At 45.5% G+C, this 23,319-nt stretch overlaps 3 protein-coding genes across 3 annotated transcripts; 2 read left to right on the plus strand and 1 right to left on the minus strand.

Moving 5' to 3' along the window:
* Positions 1 to 94: 94 nt before the first annotated feature.
* On the minus strand, positions 95 to 10,553 carry LOC135346260 (protein sidekick-2-like). Its single transcript, XM_064543825.1, has 16 exons — positions 10,394 to 10,553; positions 10,005 to 10,277; positions 7,936 to 8,238; positions 7,724 to 7,823; positions 7,298 to 7,497; positions 6,241 to 6,513; positions 5,886 to 6,032; positions 5,526 to 5,669; positions 5,137 to 5,292; positions 4,782 to 4,907; positions 4,399 to 4,725; positions 3,795 to 3,868; positions 3,239 to 3,734; positions 2,956 to 3,102; positions 2,648 to 2,732; positions 95 to 2,392 (listed from the first exon to the last, which is right to left on the minus strand). The coding sequence occupies exons 1-16, from the start codon at positions 10,461 to 10,463 to the stop codon at positions 223 to 225; spliced, it is 5,091 nt and encodes a 1,696-aa protein (XP_064399895.1). The 5' UTR covers positions 10,464 to 10,553; the 3' UTR covers positions 95 to 222.
* Positions 10,554 to 10,694: 141 nt separating this feature from the next.
* On the plus strand, positions 10,695 to 16,524 carry LOC135346263 (uncharacterized). Its single transcript, XM_064543829.1, has 9 exons — positions 10,695 to 10,945; positions 11,134 to 11,354; positions 12,796 to 12,935; positions 13,086 to 13,217; positions 13,295 to 13,475; positions 13,584 to 13,721; positions 13,827 to 14,355; positions 14,828 to 15,122; positions 15,690 to 16,524. The coding sequence occupies exons 1-9, from the start codon at positions 10,871 to 10,873 to the stop codon at positions 16,304 to 16,306; spliced, it is 2,328 nt and encodes a 775-aa protein (XP_064399899.1). The 5' UTR covers positions 10,695 to 10,870; the 3' UTR covers positions 16,307 to 16,524.
* Positions 16,525 to 18,155: 1,631 nt separating this feature from the next.
* On the plus strand, positions 18,156 to 21,737 carry LOC135346461 (leucine-rich repeat and coiled-coil domain-containing protein PF3D7_0703800-like). Its single transcript, XM_064544080.1, has 4 exons — positions 18,156 to 18,194; positions 18,646 to 19,278; positions 20,768 to 20,799; positions 20,857 to 21,737. The coding sequence occupies exons 1-4, from the start codon at positions 18,156 to 18,158 to the stop codon at positions 20,861 to 20,863; spliced, it is 711 nt and encodes a 236-aa protein (XP_064400150.1). The 3' UTR covers positions 20,864 to 21,737.
* Positions 21,738 to 23,319: the final 1,582 nt, after the last annotated feature.

The raw sequence follows: 23,319 nt of genomic DNA on the forward strand, positions 1-23,319 counted from the left end.
ATGCTATTAATTTATATTGATGCAAAAGGGAAATTATTGTCATTGCTAAAAAGGATACCAAAAGTTCTATAGTGGCTTAATGAAACAACCAAGATTAAATTCGAATCCAATTATATCTTGAGACACCACCACTGCACATACAATCAATGTTGTGAGTTAAAAAAACCATATCACACACAGAGAATGGATAAAGAAGTACAAAAAGCGATTAAAAAATATACATTACACATGAGATGACTTGAGGCTAGTATTGTCATCAGCCTCCACTACGGTGTCTGCTATGCTAAAATCTGAATCTGAATCACATTCTGAATCACTGGAGCTTTCGATGACTCTGTTCATTGATCTTGGTTGCCACACTGTACCACGCACTTTGCCTTGCAGCTTCTTAGGTTTGCGTGGGTCTATTTGCTTGAGGTCAGGCACACTAGGTCGCTGCTTGTTCAGAGCTAATGAGCTATTTCCAATAGAGTTCTGTCTATTGTCCGCCATCATCAGAGGAGGGGGATTAATGCGGAGATCAGTGGCAGACTTGGCCTGTGATTTAGGAGCGACTGGTGGTTTGGGAGGAGCTACTAGCTTAGACTGAACACCAGGGGCAGATTGGTTTCTACTCATTTGTTGGTTATTCATGAACACAGGTCCACCGTCATTCATAGCCACCGCTTGCACTTGATCTTGGAACACCTCAAAGGTTAGATGATTATCAGTAGCTGCTGGTGTCAGCATATTCTGTAGTGCCTCTAAATCTTGAATATCAGTCTCAAACTGTCTCTGCAGGTCATCTAATGGCCAACTTTCTGATGAGACTGTTCCATCATAAGAATGACTAGACCCACTGTTCTCTACGGGATGCTGTAGTGGTAGCAAGTGATGGTTGGGCAAAGCTTGTGGCATGTGTGTAGCAGCAGCTTGTTGTTGTTGTTGTTGTTGCTGTTGTGTGGGCTTAATCTGAGACATTGGGATTCGCTCAAATTTCCCCTGAGCTGGAATTGTTCCATTGTCGTTAAACCCATTCTGTAGGTTCCTCCGAGCTGTTGGTTTAGGCTTCACTACAGGTGCACTATATACGGGGGAGGGGGAGCGGGTCATGTGATGTGGGGAGCTGGTCATGTGACGTGGAGAGCGGGTCATGTGATGTGCCTCCGTTTCAACTTGTGTAGGAGATCGAATCTCAATTGGTGGATAGTTCATACGTGAAGGGTTGCTATGGTGACGGCTAGACGGTTGATTATATAGAGGTTGATTTGATATCGGCTCTTGAGTGTATTCAGGTGAGTGTCTGAACTCAGGAGGGGGTGGGAGGTGGTTGCCATGGGGAACGGGACTACTCATGGGCGGGGGGTAATGGTTGACTGGTCCCCTACTCACATGTACGGGTGGTATGGAACTGTATTCAACAGCATGAGGATCGTCAATCGAACTTGAAGATTGTGTATCGTCTAATCGTCGATGTGGTATTTGAGGTAGTTGTCTGCTCTGTATTTCATTAGGAGTCATTGTGCCCAGTTCCCTGCCAACCGGGGCCTGTCTAACATTGTGAGTGTTGGCAGCGGAATGGGACCTGGGTCGCATGGAATGGGGATCCTCAATATGCGGTTGTATATGTCCAGTGGAATGAGACTGATGACCGTGGGCTGAATTAGAACGCGGAGGAAAATCTTGCAAGCTCATTCCGTTCATCATGTGATGCTCTTGTGACTGGAATAGCTGTTCTCGTACAGGGGAGAGGGGGCCGTTACGCTTCCTGCCCCCCAGATCCACCTTCTGGGGGGTGGGCACACCAGCCGAGGTGTGGGAACTTCTGTTGGAGCTAGATCTGCTGACTGGGTTGTTAGTCATGTGACCTCGAGTGTTCAAATGATCGGCCGGGGTCCACGAATCGTTTGTCTCTTGTGATAGGCCGTAGGATTGTGGAGTGGGCGTTTGTGGAGTGTAGCGATCAGGGGATTGTGAGGAGAGTGGAGGGGGCGTGTGCACACGGTTGAGGGTATCGAAAAACTGCTGACTCACTCCTCCGCTAAAATGACGAACGTGTTGTTCTTGTAGGTCAAATTTTGAATTACCTCTGAACTCTCCCCTTTGACCTCTAAACTCTCCATTGGTGCTCCCTAATTCACTGATTGGATAGTCAGGTTCATCCGGCGGGTACATGTGCGTGGGGTCATTGGGGTCATCGATAAAACTGTTTTGTAGTCCGTTAGCTGTCATATGAGCTCCATCTGGTGTCATTAGTGCTCTTGGTGGGTAGTGCCCGTCATTGTGGGTGGAGTCAGTGTACGTGAGTGAGGGGGCGGTGACTGAGTGGGCGGGTCGTAATGAGTTCATATCAGCATAATCTGTAGTCCGTCTGCTAGGAGTCGGTGAACTATGAACCTTGATAGACTTGTTCCTGCAGGTTGGGGGAAATAGTGTGAAGCAATTTTGTGTACTTGCAAAAAAGCTCTTATTAACTTGAAAATCTGAACACAAATTACGGGCTCTCAACAGTTGTACCAAAACGGCTGAATTCGAAAAGCTATAGCCTAGGATTTTGACTAAACAGAGAACTTATAAGCGCACGATTGCTGAGAGCTATTGAATGCATCATTGGATAATCTATTACATGTACAATCATAGTGTAGTAGCGTGTAGACGGGTGGCTTACAGAGCGTTGATCTTCTGGCGATGTTGGTACTCACTGAACCCGCTGGACCCCCCACTGAGACTGGAGGCACTGCGACGACTTGTTACTATGTGGGGGGTAATGATAATTATTAATCCACCTCACTTAATTGAATATTAGTCCACCACTAGCTACCACTATATATAGGCTTGTACACTAGTCTACACACTGCAGGTCAATTAGAGTAGCATTTCAGCTTTTACATTTATTTTTCATTTCAAGTGAGGTAGGCCGGGTTGCAGAGCATCACCTGACGTGCCATGATAATCACACTGACATGATTGACTCACTGTATATCTTGCCCTTGTCAGAGCCACATTTCCAGCAGTACTTGCAACACACGAAGGTGATAGTGATCATGAGGCAGGACATGACCAACACCGTCCCCACTGCCACCACCGCTATAAACCACACCTCCTCATAGATGGGCTTCACATCTGTAGGAGAGAGTGGGTGTATAGTACATACAATAGTGGTGAGTGAGAAGCCTTGCAGTATTGTTAGCTATAATAATAATTTAAGCATTGAGAAATGATACAACCTTGTCATTAGAGCTAGCTACTATAGACTCACTTGTTAGTCCTTGAGGGAGGGTAATGGTGATCACTGCGGGGGGGCTCTCATCACCCCCCACCACTACACGAGTCAGGCTGAACATGTACATACTTCCCGGGAACAGCCCGGTTATCACCAGACTAGTGACAACTCCACTCTCCACTCGTCCCAGTGTGTGGTCAGGATGTATGTATGTCACTATATAACCCGTTGCCCCCGGCGATGCTTCCCAGAATAGACTAACGGATGTGGAGTTAATTGATTGGCCGCTTAAACCTGTCGGAGGAGTGAGGGGAACTTGTACCATCACCATGGTAACAGCAGACCATACACCACGGCCAACAGATGTGTGTGCTGCTACACGGAGCTCATAGGTCGAAGTACGAAGGTCGGAGAGGGTGTGCTGAGTGACTTCCCCCACATTAATACTTAACCACATCCCTTCCGATTGAACTCTGTACTCTAGCGTATATGTAGTTAGAGGGCCTCCATATGCTGTACAAGGAGTGGGCGGCTGCACGGAAATAATTACATCAAAAATCCTTTTTTGGTGTTTATAATTATAACAGCTTACCCCCCAGGTTGCTGTGATTGTACCTTCACCTCTGTCGGCAGTAGCTCGTAGGTTAGTGGGCGGGGCCAGTGGAGCTGTGGGGGGTACATCACCATGGTAAAACACACAAACAAACGAACAACAACAACCCCTTTTACCAGACATCTTTATAGAGCGGTAATGATATTCATGCACTGTGTTCCATGCAGGGGACGTGAATACACACGCACTGCACACATTCAATACTTAGATCATGGACAAATGAGGTGTCGATGGACATGAGGTGTCGATGGACATGAGGTGTCTGTGTCCAACGCACACTAAATCGAAACCCACTTGTCATTGGCTAACTAGAGCTAGCTAGCAATAATGACATCATTTGTATCCTCAGCAATCTATATAGTTACCGGGACTATAGCTCACTAAGTGGGATCTAATAATTATAATGAAAGCCTAGATAGTCTATAGCTAGTCTACACACTGCATGTCAATTAGCTTTGCTTTTAATACAATGCAAGTGAAGTGAAAGGGTTGCACGTGCATGTACATGTGCATGTACATGTACATGTACATGTACATGTACATGTATGCACGACCATGCAGTGTGTGTAGAGGTCTAGATCACCTGATGGTTGTGTGCGCACCATCCCCACACTGGAGGACACGCTCTGGTGCTCGTAGTTGAAGGCTATCACACGAAACTGGTAATCATACGACGGCACTAGGCCTGTCACCATAGCAACAGTTGCCGTGGGATCAACGCCGGAAACAGCAACGCTCCAAATAAAGGAACCGGGGCAGAAAGAATTTCCACGATCGAGAATTTCGATAGAGTAGTTACGCAATGGTAGTCCTCCGTCAGAAGTGGGCGTGTCCCAAACAGCAGCGAAGGAAGTAGTTGTGAGGGTTGTGTGGAGGGGATTAAGTGGAGGGGAGGGGGGGGAGGGGGGACCTATGTGGGGGGTAATAATAAACACTGTGTGGGGGTATCACATGATATAGTCTCACCCCCCACAGTGATGACGGATGATCCAACGGTGTACCGGATATCACCCACACCAGCGACACGCAACAGAGCCACACACGTGTACACTCCGTTATTACTCGACTGGAAGTTGGGGATAGACAGAGAACCTGTAATGATAGGAAGGGGTAGTGAGTGTCCATATCATGGTGGAGGGAGCGCTATCCATATCATGGTGGCCATGGCTAGACTCTGGGCCCAAGATCAAGTAATCATATTTAAGCATGCCATTTTACAGAGCTATCCAAGAGCCACAAAATGTATGCTTTACTATTGAAATCTGACAATTCAAACTAGAGTTACAGCCAATCAAAGTTAGCTATAGCTATATAGCAGTACCTGTGCTCGTTGGTTGTGTGAGAGGACTGTCCTCTAGTAACCACTGATAGGCCACTGAGTCCGCTGAGGTAGACACTATAGAGCACTCGAGTGGGACTTCTGTGCCTTGTGGAGGTGTGAGGCTGCCAGCAGGGGACTCTGTCACCATGGGAACACCTAGGGGGGTGGTGTAATAGTATTATTAGATAATCGATCAGAACGCAAATTAAAGGATCTCAAAGGTAGCTACCAAAAACGCCTGAATTTTAAAGAAAAATGCAACGCTATAGCCTTAATTGTTTTTGTCGAAATTACTGAATTTCATGATTATACATACATTGAAGTATGGTAATGAGGAATGAGTTATAGTAGCTGTGAAAATGCCTCCTACAATATTCAGTGTCTCTTACCAATCACTGTGAGTTGCTTGGGCGGAGTGTCTAGCTGTCCCCCGAGGTTGGCTGCCCTGCATGAGAGGAGAGAGGTGTCCGCCACAACAGCAGAGGAGATAGTCAGTGAACCATCACCAGGGAGAGGGGACACACTGTACTGACCTGCAGCCACAAGGGAGGGCATAATGGTGTGCATGAGCATATACCTAGCTTGCTTCTGTGCAATTGTATGATGTAGTGCAGTATATTTGACTGCCCATAACAGAATTGTCCAATTTCACAACTAAAATGTATTTAGTAGCTAGAGCTATACAAGATGATAATAAGCACATAAAGAGCTATAATTCCTACGTACTGTAAGACCAGGAGTGGACTCACCAGTGATGGAGATGGGAGTGACGGATCCAAAACGATACCAGGAGAAGGTGGGTGGGGGAAATCCCTCCGCCTCACATGACAGTGTCACAGACGCCCCCTCAAACACCAACAGTGCCTCAGGCATCACTGTAAACACTGGACCAACACCTACACACACACAGTTGTGTATAGTGGGTAATTTTCTCGTTGATGTACATTTTAATATGAACTACCCAGTTAAAAATGTTATATTCTAAGTCGTAGAGCTCAGAATAGTGACCTAATACTTTTAGATTAATGTTCTGAATACGAAAATACAACTTGTCCCCCATCATACGAACATAACCTGCTATACTGTACAAGGACTAGTACTTACTGACTGGAACGATGAGTTCGTTGTCACTGTCACAGCGACCAATCAGACGCTGGCACACCTCACACTGGTACACGCCCCCATTCCCCTCACCCACACCACTGATACTCAACACTCCCTCTGTCACCGTTAGCCCTGTTGTCGTTGTAACAGACTCTCCATTCACTCGCCAGATCCACTCTAGTGGAGGTGTGCCGTCTGCTGAGCAGCTGAGGGTCAAAGGTTGAGTCAAATTAGCCGCAGTCTCTGGGAAGGAGGATGTAATCTGTGTGGGGTCTGTGTGTGTGGGCGTGTGGTGTGGGAGGGAATAATTTTATTGCTTGTTCCATTTGAAAGGTCTCTTTCTAAGCAAAATCATAAAATCGTTGAAATTGATCTACGGAATTCAAAGTTATATGGCAGCTGAGAAAGAGCCCCTCTAATTATTGTGATGCATGTGGGGGGGGGGGGGTTGGTGTGATTGGGTTGTTAGCTGTACACAGAGGTGTGTGTGTGTGGATATGACCTCAGGGGATTATGTTTCAAAGTGTGTGTGGTTCTATAATGATGTCACATTAGATGCTGTAGGCAACACACCGTCTTCTGGTGAACTGACTGAGATTACAGCCTCAGCTCTATAATCAACTAGTGTGAACATTCCTGAGAAGCTATGTAAGCCAGCTACCCAAACTTGCCCATCCCCAGGGACTGCTGTCATGGCGCCAGTCAACTAGCTATACTGGTTTAGGCCTGTCACAAGTTGATCTAGCTGATACAGATATGGGAATAATGAGAGCTATTACATCAATTAGAACATAAATTATGAGCTCTCAAAGATTGCTACCAAACGGCTGAAATTTGTAGAAAGCGCACACAAGACCTAGCCTTTGCTGTTGCTGCATACCACACTCAACCCACGACTATTTGTACATGAGGTCTAGTTTCGTATCGCACTCCTACACAACATTTAGGCTGCCCTAGTTGCATACCACACTCAACCCACGACTATTTGTACATGAGGTCTAGTTTCGTATCACTCCTACACAACATTCAGACTGCCCTAGTTGCATACCACACTCACCCACGACAATGAGACTGCCAGAGGAGGTAGCAGTGATGGGTCCAGTGTTGCTGGTCTGCACTGCTCTACACGTATACTCTCCACTGTCTGTACTGCGGACATCAATGAGAGTGATGCTCCACCCATTAGCGCTGATTGTGACACGCCCACTCGATGATACCTGAGTGCCATCCTTGAGCCAGGTCATGACTGGAGCAGGTCTATATATAGTGGGTGGACAGTATTCAACAATTGTAAAGGCATAATTAATATGTACATAGAAATAGTGGGAGATATTAGAACTGAAGAAGAGAGTATAACTGGCTGGATGAGATGAGCTATAAAATTGTACAAACAGTCTCATTTCATAAAGGCCATAATAATCATTATAACTATTCCACAATGCACACAGACAGAGAGAGTGGAGGATGACACACCACCACCCACCTTCCAGTGGGTAGACACTCGAGGCTGACAGTCTCACCACCTGACACAGTTTGTACTGCCACAGGACCCTCAGCAATGGACACCTCACGAAACAAAGCACCTGTATGTAAGCAGTTATTATATAATTATACAGACAAAACACCTGTAGGTATAGGTATATAACTAGTAAGCAGTTATATATATATATATATGTACAGACGTGATTCACAGACCTGATCCTGATCTGGTGAGTAGGTACTGAGCTGCCATAGCTTGTGTACTACCAGTGATGCTATTGGTCACACTGCACGTGTACAGTGTGTTGGAATCACTCAAACTGTTAAAGTTAGCAAACCACAGCCGGCCCGTTTCTAGGGACACGCCCACTCTGTTGTTAGGAATTTGTCCGGGGGTGAAGGAGGTCCAACTGATTTGTAGGTACGAAGGAGGGTCAAAGTTCAAACAAGGGAGAGATATGTGGTCAAAATCAACCACTGAAACAGATTGTAAAGAAGTACTGGGAATAGTGGTGACCTCTGTGTGTGTGTGTGTGTGTGTGTGTGTGTGTGTGTTCGTACATTCAATAAGGATTATCCCACATATGCAAAGTAGAGCTTGTATTCATTTCAATGGTGTAGGGTTACACACTACCTGTTTATGGCCATTAGCCATGGAGGAACATATGATATCAGCTAACACATGATGATTGCCACACAAATGGAAGTATTAGCATAATTACTGCCTATTAATGCTGCTATAGTTACCTCCAGTGAAGTAGGGCACTTGAGATAGCCCACAACACACAACCCAGTGTTGTTGTTGTCAGTACTTGTGGGTAGCTAATCAACCACAATTAAGCTAATGAATGTACTGCTAGTAGTTGAGTGGGTGGAGATAGAGGCGCAATATAAGAGACCCTACACAACTAGTGTGTCTGATCTGGGGGGTGCTGAGTACCCACACAACTAGTGTGTCTGATCTGGGGGGTGCTGAGTACCCACACAACTAGTGTGTCTGATCTGGGGGGTGCTGAGTACCCACACAACTAGTGTGTCTGATCTAGGGGGTGCTGAGACCCTACACAACTAGTGTGTCTGATCTGGGGGTGCTGAGTACCCACACAACTAGTGTGTCTGATCTGGGGGGTGCTGAGTACCCACACAACTAGTGTGTCTGATCTGGGGGGTGCTGAGTACCCACACAACTAGTGTGTCTGATCTGGGGGGTGCTGAGTACCCACACAACTAGTGTGTCTGATCTAGGGGGTGCTGAGACCCTACACAACTAGTGTGTCTGATCTGGGGGGTGCTGAGACCCTACACAACTAGTGTGTCTGATCTGGGGGGTGCTGAGACCCTACACAACTAGTGTGTCTGATCTGGGGGGTGCTGAGTACCCACACAACTAGTGTGTCTGATCTAGGGGGTGCTGAGACCCTACACAACTAGTGTGTCTGATCTAGGGGGTGCTGAGTACCCACACAAAGGCTTTCGTGAAGCTAACCTATAAATCTAAAGTCTTTCTAGAAAGCTTTCTATACGCATAGTACTGAGTTATTGTTAAACACTTACAAGTGGCAATATTAGGTTATCATTAATCACCCACTAAAGGAGCTATTAAAACACACACACAGTATAATTATAGAGGTACTAACTGCATGTCCTGTGCAGCATAGTATACACAGACGGACAAGGACAGGCTTATTGATATATACACAGTAACTTGACTGTTAGTCTATGCTCAGTTGATGCTACATTTAGCAGCTATTGTGTCCACAGAGATGGAGGGTGTTGCATGCATGGTCTGTATTACACAACCTAGGCTCCAGACATCATCATAATTATATACATAGTTAACCACAGTGGTGTACTGTGAGCCACTGAGACCCTCCCCTGTCACATGCTGCAGACCCAGACCCTCCCCCCCTCACAGGCAGTGGTTGCAGGCCCAGACCCCCCCCCCACACACACACTATAATTATATATACAACCCCCGTATAGTGAGGTCAGCTCTCAGTGGTGACAAGCACCTACTAAAGTTGTACCAATAACTTTGAGACGAGTTTCATTATTAAGGAATGACAAACAAAAAGAGACTATTTCCCCTCTCGCTATGGTTGTTAGTAAACACAGAGACAGTTTCTAGTCTAGCGTAATACGTTCAAAGTCTGCAACCAAAGCTCACTATGTATTTCTAAGAATACAGATCATATTGCATCAACAAATGATTATCTTACTATGCTATACACAGGCAACAAACACTGGTTGGTTTGCAGCACTCCCCCCCCCCCCCCACCACTCACCTGCTAGTGTCAGATGCCCTGTCAGGCTCTGCACTAGACCTAGTGAGTTCTGAGCGACACAATAATAAGCTCCAGCATCAGAGGTCTGCAGTGAAGTAATGACTAGATTCCCTCCATCTTGGGACACTCTAGTGCTGAGCTGCACTGCAAGGTTGTCTTTGTACCAGCTAATAGTTGGTTGGGGGCTGCCAGCTGCACTGCAGTCCAGGGTTGCCATTAAGTAGGCAGTCTGATTGGCCGGCTGTTTAATGAACTGTGGAGATGTGCCTTGTGCTGTGTGTGTGGTGTGGTGGGCGGGCATACACTATAGGCTTGTACACTAAGTGGATACAACAATACCACAACAAAGCTTGTACAAACACAACTACCACAATGATACAATGACTCACCAGCACCGCAGGCCACTCTCAATAGGTGGGCGACCACTAGTGTCAGGAACAAGCTGCTTTTCTCTCTCATGATTCTTACTTACCTAGCTATTATTGGCTACTGTCTCTACAGACTCTACAATATCCACTCGACTGTTTGCATTGGAATTCAAAACATGCTTGGAATCTTCACAAGCCGTCACGCCCCCACTCCTCCAGCCACGTGTGGTGAACTTTGAACCGTAGCCATACGGCCACGGCTATGCGGGGGAGCTGGGGGATAGGGGGAAATCCCTGTAATATTACTGTAATGGGCGTGGTAACTACATTCTTCACTAATAATTGATTTACACAGCAAACAAACAAAGAGACGTTAGCTTTATAGTAGACGCAGCCACTGACGTACACTGCCTATACTTGCAAGAGCTACTATACCTGCTACCTACCTGTATCATCAGAGCGCTGCCCGGTGGTGTCACTAGTGATCCGTTGGTTGCAATGGCCCCCTATAAGATACTCAAGCAAGGCTACATGGAGAAAGAGCCTCCACTCTCAAAGAGAGGACTCCGCAAGGTGCCAGCCTGCACAGTCGCACTATTAACAGCTAATATAAACCTGACAGTTGCACTAGCAGCCTATAAGATACCTTACAAGCAAGGCATCCTGTAGCTAGAGCTCTGAGCCTCCATGCATGAATAGTGTATCTACAAAGCTTTGAATAGCATCATCACATACAGTCAATGATTGTGCCTCTCTCACAGAAACTGCTGCGGTATTGGTTTGTGCTTGTGGAGGATAAGAAACAAGTGGCGCTGGTCTACTTTAGGAACGAGGACCAGTACATCGCACGTCAGCGTAATGATGGGTTCATTCGTGTGGACGAGAGTGAGTCTATCAGTGTGGTGGGGGACTACATGGGCCGCAAGCATGCGTTCGTCATCAAGACCAGCAAGGGAGAATATACTCTGGCCCCAGAGAGCAGGTGAGCTACACACACACACACACACACACACACACACACACACACGGCTGTCTAGCCTCGTGTGTGTAGGGAGGGTGTGTGAGTGGGTGTGGGTGTGTGTGTGTGGGTGTACGTATGGATGTACGTGTGTGTGTGTGTGTGTGTGTGTGTGTGTGTGTGTGTGGAGGGGGGTTGTAGTGTGTGTGTGTGTGTGTGTGTGTGTGTGTGTGTGTGTGTGTGTGTGTGTGTGTGGTGTGTGGGTGTGTGGTTCATGTTGATAGAATTAATGTGACAAATTAGTGATTGTTTGCCAGCACTGTGGTTGGTTGTGTGGGAGGACAGGGGACAAGTGGTTCTGCTGTAATAGCATAATCAATAAAGCCGTGGTACACACTCAGTCATTGTAATCATAATAGCTGGTGTAGCCAGTAACTCTGATGTGTAGTGTATCTAGTGTTTGCTGAATTGTCTGATCCTCATCTCAACCATTCTCATAGTTGTCCTTTAGCAAGGCCATTATCTTGAGAGAAGACTGAAACAATCAGTATATTGTGTGTAGGTCATGATGGTCTGTTGTAGCTAACTATACTTGTTGACACATAGCCAGGCTCCCCTGACATTTGCCACTTGTTTATTTTCATTTGCTGCTTGTGTTGTGAGATTCTTTACTTTGAACATTAGATGTAAATTAATGGCATACAAATTGCTCTCCTCTATGACTGATGAATGGCCTGTGCTGTGTTTGAATCATCACGCTATTATTCTAGAGTATTGTACAAACTGTCAACATGTTGTATCATAAAGAGAAAAGGTTTGGCAGGTTTAAAAGCATCAGTAAGTGGTGACTCTGTGTGTTTGGGTGTGGCAGACATAACCCTGGCTAGCTAGCTAGGTAGTGGCCGTCTTAACTTGATTACACGCAGTACTGGAGGTCGCAGTGTTGGCATGGAAACGGTGTGGTGTATTTGTTAAACTGTTGTAGAAAATGTATTCCAAGTCATGCCACATTCTTGTGTTAATGAGGACAGTTTCAGGAAAGCCTCTGATCTCATGTTATTATATTAATTAGGCTGGCTTCTACAGTGAGCCTCTGGTATGCACTAGCCGGATGTTTGACACTGTATGTGGCTGGTACGGTTTTATAGTACCAGTGTGTGTGGGGTGTGTGTGTGTGTGTGTGTGTGTGTGTGTGTGTGTGTGTGTGTGTGTGTGTGTGTGTGTGTGTGTGTGTGTGTGTGGGTGTGTGTGTGTGTAGGGTCAGTGATGTGTTAGCACTCCACTTTGCCTCGTAGCTATCACTGTGATAATTAACATGTACAGTATTGTGTTACCTACCGTTGTCAAGGGCGACCATTTGCTCCTGTAGCTATGTGCACTGATGAAATGGTCAATTAAACAAATTAAATGCTCACAATTAAATGCACATAATGTACGTGCCAATATTAAGCCACGCCCCTCTCAGGTACGACCTGCACGAGTGGTTGTTCACACTGCACAATTCTCTGGAGGTGTTCAAAAAGAGGCAGGAAAAGACGAGACAACGACAAGCGATGCGACCACGCTCAAACACTGTCGATAGCAGCAACTCACGAGCGCAGCAAGGTGGGTGTGGCTAGTGGGCGGAGTCTGATGGGTGGGTGTGGTTAGTGGGAGGAGTCTGAGGAGCCGTAACTTGATGTATTTTGTAGTTACAGGAAATGATGTGACTATTTTTTTTTATTTGGGATTTTAGCAAATTGTTGCATTTTGCAGGTGCCTCAGGTGGAGGTCAGCGTACTCCCCCACACACACCCATTAGACGTGCCCCACCCCCTCCTGTACAGAGGAGACGCCCACACAGACCTGCCCCTGAACCACCCTCCTCCACAGGAGAGCCTGCAGCTGGTATGAAGAGTCACTACATAGCCTATGATCTTTATTATAATAACTTGATTTATTGCTGTCTATCTATAATTACACAGAGTACCCTCTTGTGGAGGACGAGACTCCGCCCCCTGGTTACAGTGTGTCTGATAGCGTTGCTATGTCACATGACCTTACTGACCTGGATATATCACTGGTAGATCACGATGTACAGGAGAATGGTAACGAGGAGGGGAGGTACCCACTAAATGAACCCAACGACCTCGTCCTTGAAACAAGGTATATACACACACATGGAGCAGAATTAAAGTTACAGAATGCATCTGATTTTTACTTGCTGAGTTGTTTGTCTTTTCAGAAATAATTATTCGCGTACATTCTTCATAGGTCTAATCTGATGCACCAGACGTCAAGTTCTATGCCTGACCTTTTGACCCACGATGGCGAGGACACGCCCACCACCAGCCCAGAGGAGGAGCGGACTAACGAGCTGGGGCATGAGGGAAATTCCCCTCAAGAAAACCAGTAAGTAACCTAGCTCTGATTTCAAAGCTAAAATACCCATTTATAATTATTATGGTTAAGTGTAGTTTGTACGTGTAACCATGGTGACTGCCCGCCCCCTCACAGCCTCCACACACGTCACACACGTCATCACAGTCTAACTATAACAGAGATCAAAGCTAAGAAGAAACGATCGTCACGACGACAAGGAAGCCTCAAAGTACGCAGTCGGTCCCCCCCTGAGATGCCACCACCGCCCCCTCCTGAGGGGGGAATCCCTACCAGCCCCACCCTCCTTGAGGAACCGACCAATGGGCTTGCAGCCGAGGGGCTAGATGTAATGGATGTACTGGACGATATTGAACACCAAATCGATGAAATATCAGATGAATTCAGTCCCAAACCCAGTGTCCCTGCGCCAGTCCGTGGGTGTACATTCACCCCTGAGCGTAGTACTAGTCCAGGTCATGATACTACTGATGGCTTTGATGAGAATGAGTGGCTGTGTGATGTCCCTTTAAACCACACCCCCTTTAGCCACGCCCCCCTCCGTACTGAGGTACGACAAGGCATACTAGCATCTCCTGAGAATGCAGAGACTGAGACTATTCCTCCAACACTCCACCATGGAGGTCAGCATCGCAAGGGAAAGCAGGTCAGCTAGTATTATAGTATACTAGGCCCTCTCTGTGTGTGGGTGTGTGCGTGTGTATGGGGTGTGGGGGGTGTACTGTGTGTGTGTCTACATATTGTGTAGTCAAGGTTACGCTAGCATTATTTTGAGACCAACAGGAGTAGCTAGGTGAATATTCATCAACTATCCTGTTGTCATGTGAGCATTGAGAAGCATAACACTCGCTATAAAATTTACTGCATTCGATTTACAGGGAGTCCATGAAATGAGTCAGACATTTTCATGGACATACTTGGGTCCATGAAATGTGTCCATGAAACCATTTCAGTGCGTACTGCATGACACAATCACGTGTTTATCACGAGGTTTTATAATTATATTATTATTATACTTGTAGTGATCGTTTGTACATTTGGTAGAACTTTTGTCTAGTCTCAACTATATTGATGTGCGTCACTGTATTGCACACGTTCACTGTATTTCTCAACTTCAGGTAATGTTCAAAGAGCAGGTGGAGGATATTATCCCCATTACGTACGAACCTGTTGCCGATGGTAACTACGATTCTGCTGACTCATCAGATAATGATCAAATAATTCCATCAAGTGTGGCAGAGCTCAAGAAGAGGTTGTTTGGTGACAGGGAGGGGGAGGCGGCTCGTTACAAGAGGGAGGGGCCACTCAGCCCAAGCCACACCCACCCACTTAACGCCAACTTTGACGTGGGATACAGCTTTGAGGGTCAAAGTTCAGCAGAGAACCCTCCAAACATCAACAACAACAATAGCGGTATGCGTTCATTAGTCATAATAATATACGAACTAGGCAGAATGAGGTCTGTTTAGCTAACTTTGATAAATTGTCCTATTGCTAATGTCGTATTTCAAAGCTGAAAGATGCGTTTAGTACTAATTACATACGTAGTGTGCTCAGATCAGTGATTGTTTTTGGGGCCATAATTATTTTAACTCAAGATTGTGTACATGTGTGTGTGCACTAGCTGACCATAGCTGGCATTGTGAGCATTCTAAGAATAGTAGCTCTCCAAGAGCATTCACACACATGGCAGTGCATGTACGCATAATAATAATAATAATAATGATAATAATGATAATAATAATAATAATAATAATAATAATAATAATAATGATAATAATAATAATAATAATAATGATAATAATAATAATAATAATAATGATAATGGTTGGTTGTGTCCATGTAGTCAGTAGCTCACAGGAAGGCAGGATTATTGTGTGTGGCAGTTAGATTACTGGATTACTGTGTGTGGCAGTTAGATTACTGGATTACTGTGTGTGGCAGTTAGTTTGCATTGTGATGATGTCTCAATTTGTGCAGGTGGGGACGCTAGTAACCACAACAACGAGACAAACTTGTACGACCATCCTTGGGAGTCTAAGTCTATCACCACATTCAAACCGCCCCCTAAGACCACACCCCTTCCTCAAGTGACCACACCTATTCATCATGAGACTACACCCCCTCCGCCAGTGGCCCCTAAGCCTGTATCTCCGCCCACGGTCACGGAGGACAGTGTGGCAAGTGCTTGGAGTCAGCGATCGCCCCTAGCGATAGACAACGATTCGTTGCTAAGCAGCATCAGTTGTACGCTACAGGAGACGTCCAAATATGGAAGTGACTCGCTCCTTAACAGCAGCAGCTATGAGGCTATAAAGAAGAAGAATGAAGTTCGATTCTCGTCAAAAGGAGAACTGGAGAAGATCCGCGCTGAGCATCGTAGGGACCCGCCCCCTCCTCCACAGACAGGGGATTCTCCATCTCCACAGGGGAATTCCCCTCAAGCCATGAAGAGGAAGTGGCCGAACGGACAGCGACCATTTGCTGGCCCTCCCAAGACAGCTGCATCATTGGACACTCTGAGTGAGCCTAAGCCCAACACTAGAGTCACGTACGATGCTAATACCAACTCTCACATCTATCGCTCACTAGTATAGAGACTGGCCGACCAATCAGAACAACTGTGTTTATCGAGTAGCCATGGCAACAATGTGTGTACAATCATTCCCTTTTTGATTTATACACAACCTCAAAATCAGTTTTATATCAACTAATTAATTGCACTAACATGCACAGTGATGTCTCCATTCTGTATATTGATAGTTTCATTTGCTCTGAGTGTATTTTGACTGTGATAAACATTTAATTTCAACAATTATTCAGAACATTGTGTAACAAGACAATAATAGCAACAGATCGAAGATAAGAAAATACATTAATAGAAGCCATAGTCATAGCTATAGCTTGTGTCGTTGTTCATCGTGCGTCAAATACAATAACTAGTTCACTGTCAAGGAATAATAATAATAACAACACGAGTGTACCAATACTGACATTGCTAACACGCACACACACGAGTGTACCAATACTGACATTGCTAACACACGAGTGTACCAATACTGACATTGCTAACACACAAGTGTACCAATACTGACACTGCTAACACACGAGTGTACCAATACTGACACTGCTAACACACGAGTGTACCAATACTGACACTGCTAACACACAAGTGTACCAATACTGACACTGCTAACACACAAGTGTACCAATACTGACACTGCTGACACACGAGTGTACCAATACTGACATTGCTGACACACGAGTGTACCAATACTGACACTGCTAACACACAAGTGTACCAATACTGACACTGCTAACACACAAGTGTACCAATACTGACACTGCTGACACACGAGTGTACCAATACTGACATTGCTAACACACGAGTGTACCAATACTGACACTGCTAACACACAAGTGTACCAATACTGACATTGCTAACACACGAGTGTACCAATACTGACACTGCTAACACACAAGTGTACCAATACTGACATTGCTAACACACGAGTGTACCAATACTGACATTGCTAACACACGAGCGAGTGTACCAATACTGACATTGCTAACACACGAGTGTACCAATACTGACATTGCTAACACACGAGTGTACCAATACTGACACTGCTAACACACATGCAAGCTCCAACAATTCCAATACTGCCACCATGCATGCACACAACTAATTGAAGTACCATAATTATAGCGGGAAATTTTCGAGGCACTTAAAATGTCATGAATGGCCTATCAAAGCATTTTGTTGAGTTAAATGATGTTGTGTCTTCCGTTAGCATTCCGTGAACCAGAGGATTGTGGCAACTCACGATAACAGTAAAGGTCAAAGGTGTGTCCCTCCAAAATTTCGCGCTACGGTATTAAGAGTACAAGTAGCTATAATTATATACTGGTACGGTATACACATGATTATTTTGAGGATACTTCTTTTGGTTCGTTTCTTGTACATGATTCTGTAGCCACACTCTTGACAACGAATCGGATCCCTCGGCTTCACCTCATTCTCACTGTGACATTCTGTGTGTGTGGGTGGTGTGGGTGGCGTGGGTGTGTGTGTGCTGCATACCTCCACAGATATATGTCATAGGTTGCTTGGATTGGTTGGGGGGAGCATTGGGGTTAGGTGTAGCTCCTCCTGATGCCGCTGGTGTGCCAGGATCCATCCTTATTTACTAGCTGAAAAGGTCGTCAAGCTTCTGCACGATGATATATAAAAGGGGCGGGGCTGGTCTTTCTTCTTCTTCTTCTTCTTTGTAGCCTCCAAATAATGAAGAGTAGCCCATTGGGCAGACGAAAAAGAATATTGAAAATGGGTATTATTATAACACGCAGTAAGAGGGTGGAGCTTTAAACCAATGTGCTTGTGAGAAGGAGATCAGCGCGGGTTTGCCTTAGATCTTTGATGAAGAGCAAGAGCCACTCTTGCGCATGGGCAGCTTTCAGCCAGACAAGGCCTTGCAGGAGATTGTAGAGGGTGTCATGTAGTGCCCTTGGGTCGTGGGGGAGGTGAACACTGGTCTTTCACGTGTGGGGACACTGCGCATGCGTATAAGTTACTCTCCGTGTCTGGACAGATTTCGCAATCTACCCGCAATACTCGCAACACCTTGTACTTGTAGCTAGTACTCCTGCGGTCTCCTCCATGGGTGGGAACTGTCGGTCTCCATGGCATCTCCTTGGAGACTCTGACGTCAATGGCCTGGAATATTCCCAGATCCAGTTCCAGAAGCTCAGTTCCTTTGAAGATTGAATGAGAAGCAAAGTATCTTGCTGGAAGAGGTGAGTTTCTTTGCTTGTAGCTCGCATGTTTGCAGGAATGTTAGGCTAGGAAGCCTTGTGGAGCATTGTAGCATTGTTTGCTGTCTATTTCAGTATTTGGACATGTTTTTCTGATTACTATCGACTTGATTTTTTGCAGAACCATCGCGAGCCTTCCACTGTGTTGCAGAACCATCGCGAGCCTTCCACTGTGTTGCAGAACCATCGCGAGCCTTCCACTGTGTTGCAGAACCATCGCAAGCCTTTCACTGTGTTGCAGAACCATCGCGAGCCTTCCACCGTGTTGCAGAACCATCGCGAGCCTTCCACCGTGTTGCAGAACCATCGAGAGCCTTCCACCGTGTTGCAGAACCATCGAGAGCCTTCCACCGTGTTGCAGAACCATCGAGAGCCTCCTTCTACCGTGTTGCAGAACCATCGCGAGCCTTCCACCGTGTTGCAGAACCATCGCGAGCCTTCCACTGTGTTGCAGAACCATCACCAGCCTTCCACTGTGTTGCAGAACCATCGAGAGCCTTCCACCGTGTTGCAGAACCATCGCCAGCCTTCCACCGTGTTGCAGAACCATCGCCAGCCTTCCACCCGTGTTGCAGAACCATCGCCAGCCTTTCACTGTGTTGCAGAACCATCACCAGCCTTCCACTGTGTTGCAGAACCATCGAGAGCCTTCCACCGTGTTGCAGAACCATCACCAGCCTTCCACTGTGTTGCAGAACCATCGAGAGCCTTCCACCGTGTTGCAGAACCAGCGCGAGCCTTCCAGCGGACTATTGTAAGTTGAAACTGTACCCCTATGCATTCATCTTGTCTGTCGCTTGTTGCATGTGTATGCGTGTATGTTGTTGCAGCTATTAGATTGGTTGTTCACTCTCTGGCCTTTGAGTGTATCGGTGTTGCATTGTTTGTTGAGAGTGGAAGGTTTCTGCTCTTGTATTTAAGCAAGTGTGGCCCCTTCTTGACTGTGAGGTGTGTAGGTCATGCAGCTTAATAGATACATACTTGCCAGCAAGCACACGTTGAATGCATGTATGCATGGCTAAACTCGTGTCGACAACGCTTTTTATGTACTGTTATATACGCGTGGCTAAGAGTCTATTACCTGCATGGCCTTGAACCCTTTGGTGGGTGGGGGGGGGGGTGTCCATAGCACTCAAGTAACCAATCAGAATGTGTGTGGAAGGTTCTTCAACAGTCGGGTCGCAGAACAGCATCTTCTTGTTCTTGGAACCCTTGTTGAACCAGCCTTCGGGGTGCAACGATGGATTACTCATGGCATTCCAGTCTATTGAGGGAGCACTCTGCTGTTAGTACCTGCCTAAGGGGAAAGCAGCACAGGATCCTGCCATAATTGGGAGTGCTAAGATCTCGTTATCAGTTCCAATAGTTAGTTAGCTAGGATCATTAGAATAGCTAGCTATAATAATTATAGTTAGACAACTGCTGCTTCTTGGCTTATGCTAATCTGTTATGGCAGCTTTTTTTAGGATCTTAACTCTGTGCCTACTGCACATGGAATTGGTAAGTTCAGGCTTTAACTAAACCCTAGGTGTGCCAAGGGAACTGTAGCCTTTGACTGGATTAGTGAAGAGTATTCCTGAGCACTTGTGCAAGCCTTGCATGCCAGGTTTGTTGCAACTGGAGTCAACAAGGGCTTCAAAAGCAAGGAGGTGTTGTCTCTGTGAGTCTACTGTTGTTGAACCATCCCACACATTCTGGTTGATTACTTCTGTGCTCAGTTAATGGTACTCACAGTCACAGGGTCCCTTTAGTTTATTATTGTATTAGTCCCTTGGGCAAGGAAACTACTAGTGGTGGTCCTCCTTGATTTGATTGGTTGGTTTATTATGGGAAGTTCCGTCTCTTCTCTGCACAGTTGGTTTGACATGATGTTTGTTTGTCTGGTATTGTGTTGATAATGATTATCTGGTGGTCTTGTGGTGTAGTCTTGCTGTTGAATTGGTTGTTGTCATCTCTTCTCTGCACAACACACTGCTGATTGGTGTGTGGGAGTATTGATAATGCAGTGTACTGATGGTGCGGTGATGATGTTGTCAGCTGTGGTGATAATGTTGTCAGCTGTGGTGGTGATTGGCTGGTAGTGTATTGTGTGGAGATGTGTTGAGTGGATGGTTTTGCTGCGCTCAATGTAATCATGCATTTGCTTGTTCTCTTGCAGCCACAATGCACACACACAGCTCCTCTTACTAGCTACTGTACTAGTGTTCCATTCTCTCACTGTTTTTGTCTCCTCTCTCCCCCAGGTACAGACAAGCCATGCTGCTCTGGGACCCAGGTAGGATTACTGACGTGATCAATGACAGTCGCATGTTCTGTAATAATTATATTGCAGGTTTTGAAGGGGCGGGGCTTGACTCTACGCCCCCACACCTCTCTTTAGTGGGAGGGGCTCAGATGTTGACACCCACTACTATCATTGTATAATAATTATAGATAGCCTATATGGGAGGTGTAGGTGGGTTGTCTCTGCATGTATGTGTGCAGCCATGGATACATTAAAGATAAGTATGGAAAGATAAGTATGGATGTTGTGTGGTTTGAGATCCCTGTGTAGATTGTGTGTGAGGAACCAGTCTTTCATGCTCTGTGCAGGTTGATTGTGTGTGAGGAGCCACTGTAACAGCATACACACAGATAAGTAGCTGTGTTGTGTGGCAAGTCTCGTGCTCTCTGTGTAGGTTAATGTGTGTGGAGGAGCCACTGTAACAGCTTCACACAGATAAGTAGCTAGCTATGTTGTGTGGCAAGTCTTTCATGCTCTCTGTGCAGGTTGATTGCGTGTGAGGAGCCACTGTAACAGCATACACACGATGAGTAGCTAGCTATGTTGTGTGGCAAGTCTTTCATGCTCTCTGTGCAGGTTGATTGCGTGTGGAGGAGCCACTGTAACGGCATACACACAGATGAGTAGCTAGCTATGTTGTGTGGCAAGTCTTTCATGCTCTGTGCAGGTTGATTGTGTGTGGAGGAGCCACTGTAACAGCATACACACAGATGAGTAGCTAGCTAGCTATGTTGTGTGACAAGTCTTTACGATTCCTATACTTCAGGTTGATTGCTTGGGGATGGCAGTAACCAACACTACAAGCAGCTGAACTCTTATTCTGATTGGCTGCTGCAAACAATAATTGTTGTAGTTAGTTGTTCCTTGGCTTATTATTTATATAATTTATTATGTATTTTGTGACACAGTTATTAATAGTTCAAAATAAATTGGCAATGGAATAATTATCTAATTCCAGTACATATCAAAATCCCATTAGAAATCCTTTCATTGATGAGAGGTAGATTGACTCAGAAATTCGGACGTTCAGCCAACACCTCTGTACAGCGTCCCTCGTGATGATGATATAGGGGGCTGGTGGTCAGTCCTGCACACACAGAATCATCATAATTATAATAATTATGCATTATACGCGGTCAATGATCATTATGTTACACAAATTATCACCCCAAAATGCTAGTCTCTGCATACTTGATTTAAAGTAAACTTTTGTGCAGGGTGTGTGGCTTAATCCTAAAACGATGCGTGTTGCCCCCCGCCGTAACGCCGCGAAACACATTTTTTATGTTTGAGGCCTTACACAGAGCTTTCTAATACCCCCCAAAACTTCATTTCCATGCTTCTTGATGATGTTGTATTAATGTGGAAATTCCCAAAAATTTTCTAGAGAAAGAGCTAGCGGTACATAGTGCCTCTTTTCACCGTTTTTTGATGGCTATGTGTACCATTAGCATCTATAATAATTATAGCTAAGACTGTCTAACTAAGTAGTGTCCTGGGTCACATATTATAACCTCAGTCTAAGTTCAGCAGCAAGATTGTTAGACAATCATTTGTCTCCTCAACCGTTCCCAGCCTGGACTTTACTCGAGGCTGTCTTCCTATGTTGAAGTAGACAGCCTCGAGTAAAGCCGGGGCAACACGGATGGTTATTCGAGGTTGATTTTGTTGCCAATCCCTCTTTGCTCTATCTATGTATGGTGCTATAATTATGGGCGAAATGTCAAAGTGTCGCTTATTTAGAGAGTCGCCTTAAATAGAGGTTTTACAGTACCATGATTATAGCGGGTAATTCGTTCAACTTGAGAAACGGTGGTAATCGTGAGTACAAATTTCGTTTAGTCTCGTGGCTGCACTGCATTCCTAACGTTCTGGTAAGCCACGCCTACGTTAAAATTTCGTGGAGGTCAGCTTGCCCAGGCCAGGCATCAATGTCCATTTTTGGTAAAGATCATTAGATCAAGTTTTGCATAAGGATGTTGACTAATGGCAAAAATGGGTAAATGAATAGTTCAAGCGAGAATCATGACAATTATATTAGTCACATTTTTGGGGAATAATCGGATGAGAATAATAGGCAGATTTCCAAGAATTAAAGAATAGAATAATGGGCGAAAAAAACGTAAGGCTCTGTAGTGACTGTATGCACGTAGAGAACACTACCTGGACCACCACACAATAATAATGTGGAGAGCTAGTAATTAGGAGGGGAGGACAGAGCATGAAAAGCCGTAATATTCCACACAAAGCATCCATCACATGATATGATCAAAGTTCAGGTAAGGGTAGAGTCACATGCACACAATCTGCATGCGGCAGTACTCACTGTTTCTTAAATCGATTGTGTTCTTATCTGCTGTACAAGTTGTCCTCAGTGTGTCACCTTGTAACTTGCTGGGAACAAGTCCAACTGACCCCCACGAACCTAACGAGCGAGAGAACGATTAGACCACTCACTAGTAGTAATCATAATAACTTCCCTCACAGAAAATGTATAAGTCAAGCAACTTT

This window comes from Halichondria panicea, chromosome 13, assembly GCF_963675165.1.
Source record: "Halichondria panicea chromosome 13, odHalPani1.1, whole genome shotgun sequence".
NCBI classification, from domain to species: domain Eukaryota; kingdom Metazoa; phylum Porifera; class Demospongiae; order Suberitida; family Halichondriidae; genus Halichondria; species Halichondria panicea.

What these genes read in the sequence shown, in the direction of transcription:
- LOC135346260 (XM_064543825.1), bottom strand. Translation starts at nt 10,463, where the DNA reads ATGAGAGAGAAAAGCAGCTTGTTCCTGACACTAGTGGTCGCCCACCTA. An exon ending in CAAGCAACTCACAGTGATTG is followed by an intron (nt 5,293 to 5,525) that starts GTAAGAGACACT and finishes CCACCCCCCTAG; the next exon opens with GTGTTCCCATGGTGACAGAG. An exon ending in TGACAAGGGCAAGATATACA is followed by an intron (nt 2,733 to 2,955) that starts GTGAGTCAATCA and finishes CCCCCCACATAG; the next exon opens with TAACAAGTCGTCGCAGTGCC.
- LOC135346263 (XM_064543829.1), top strand. Translation starts at nt 10,871, where the DNA reads ATGGCCCCCTATAAGATACTCAAGCAAGGCTACATGGAGAAAGAGCCT. An exon ending in AATTCCCCTCAAGAAAACCA is followed by an intron (nt 13,722 to 13,826) that starts GTAAGTAACCTA and finishes GCCCCCTCACAG; the next exon opens with CCTCCACACACGTCACACAC. An exon ending in AGCATCGCAAGGGAAAGCAG is followed by an intron (nt 14,356 to 14,827) that starts GTCAGCTAGTAT and finishes TCTCAACTTCAG; the next exon opens with GTAATGTTCAAAGAGCAGGT.
- LOC135346461 (XM_064544080.1), top strand. Translation starts at nt 18,156, where the DNA reads ATGGGCAGCTTTCAGCCAGACAAGGCCTTGCAGGAGATT. An exon ending in ACAAGGCCTTGCAGGAGATT is followed by an intron (nt 18,195 to 18,645) that starts GTAGAGGGTGTC and finishes GATTTTTTGCAG; the next exon opens with AACCATCGCGAGCCTTCCAC. An exon ending in GAGCCTTCCAGCGGACTATT is followed by an intron (nt 19,279 to 20,767) that starts GTAAGTTGAAAC and finishes TCTCTCCCCCAG; the next exon opens with GTACAGACAAGCCATGCTGC.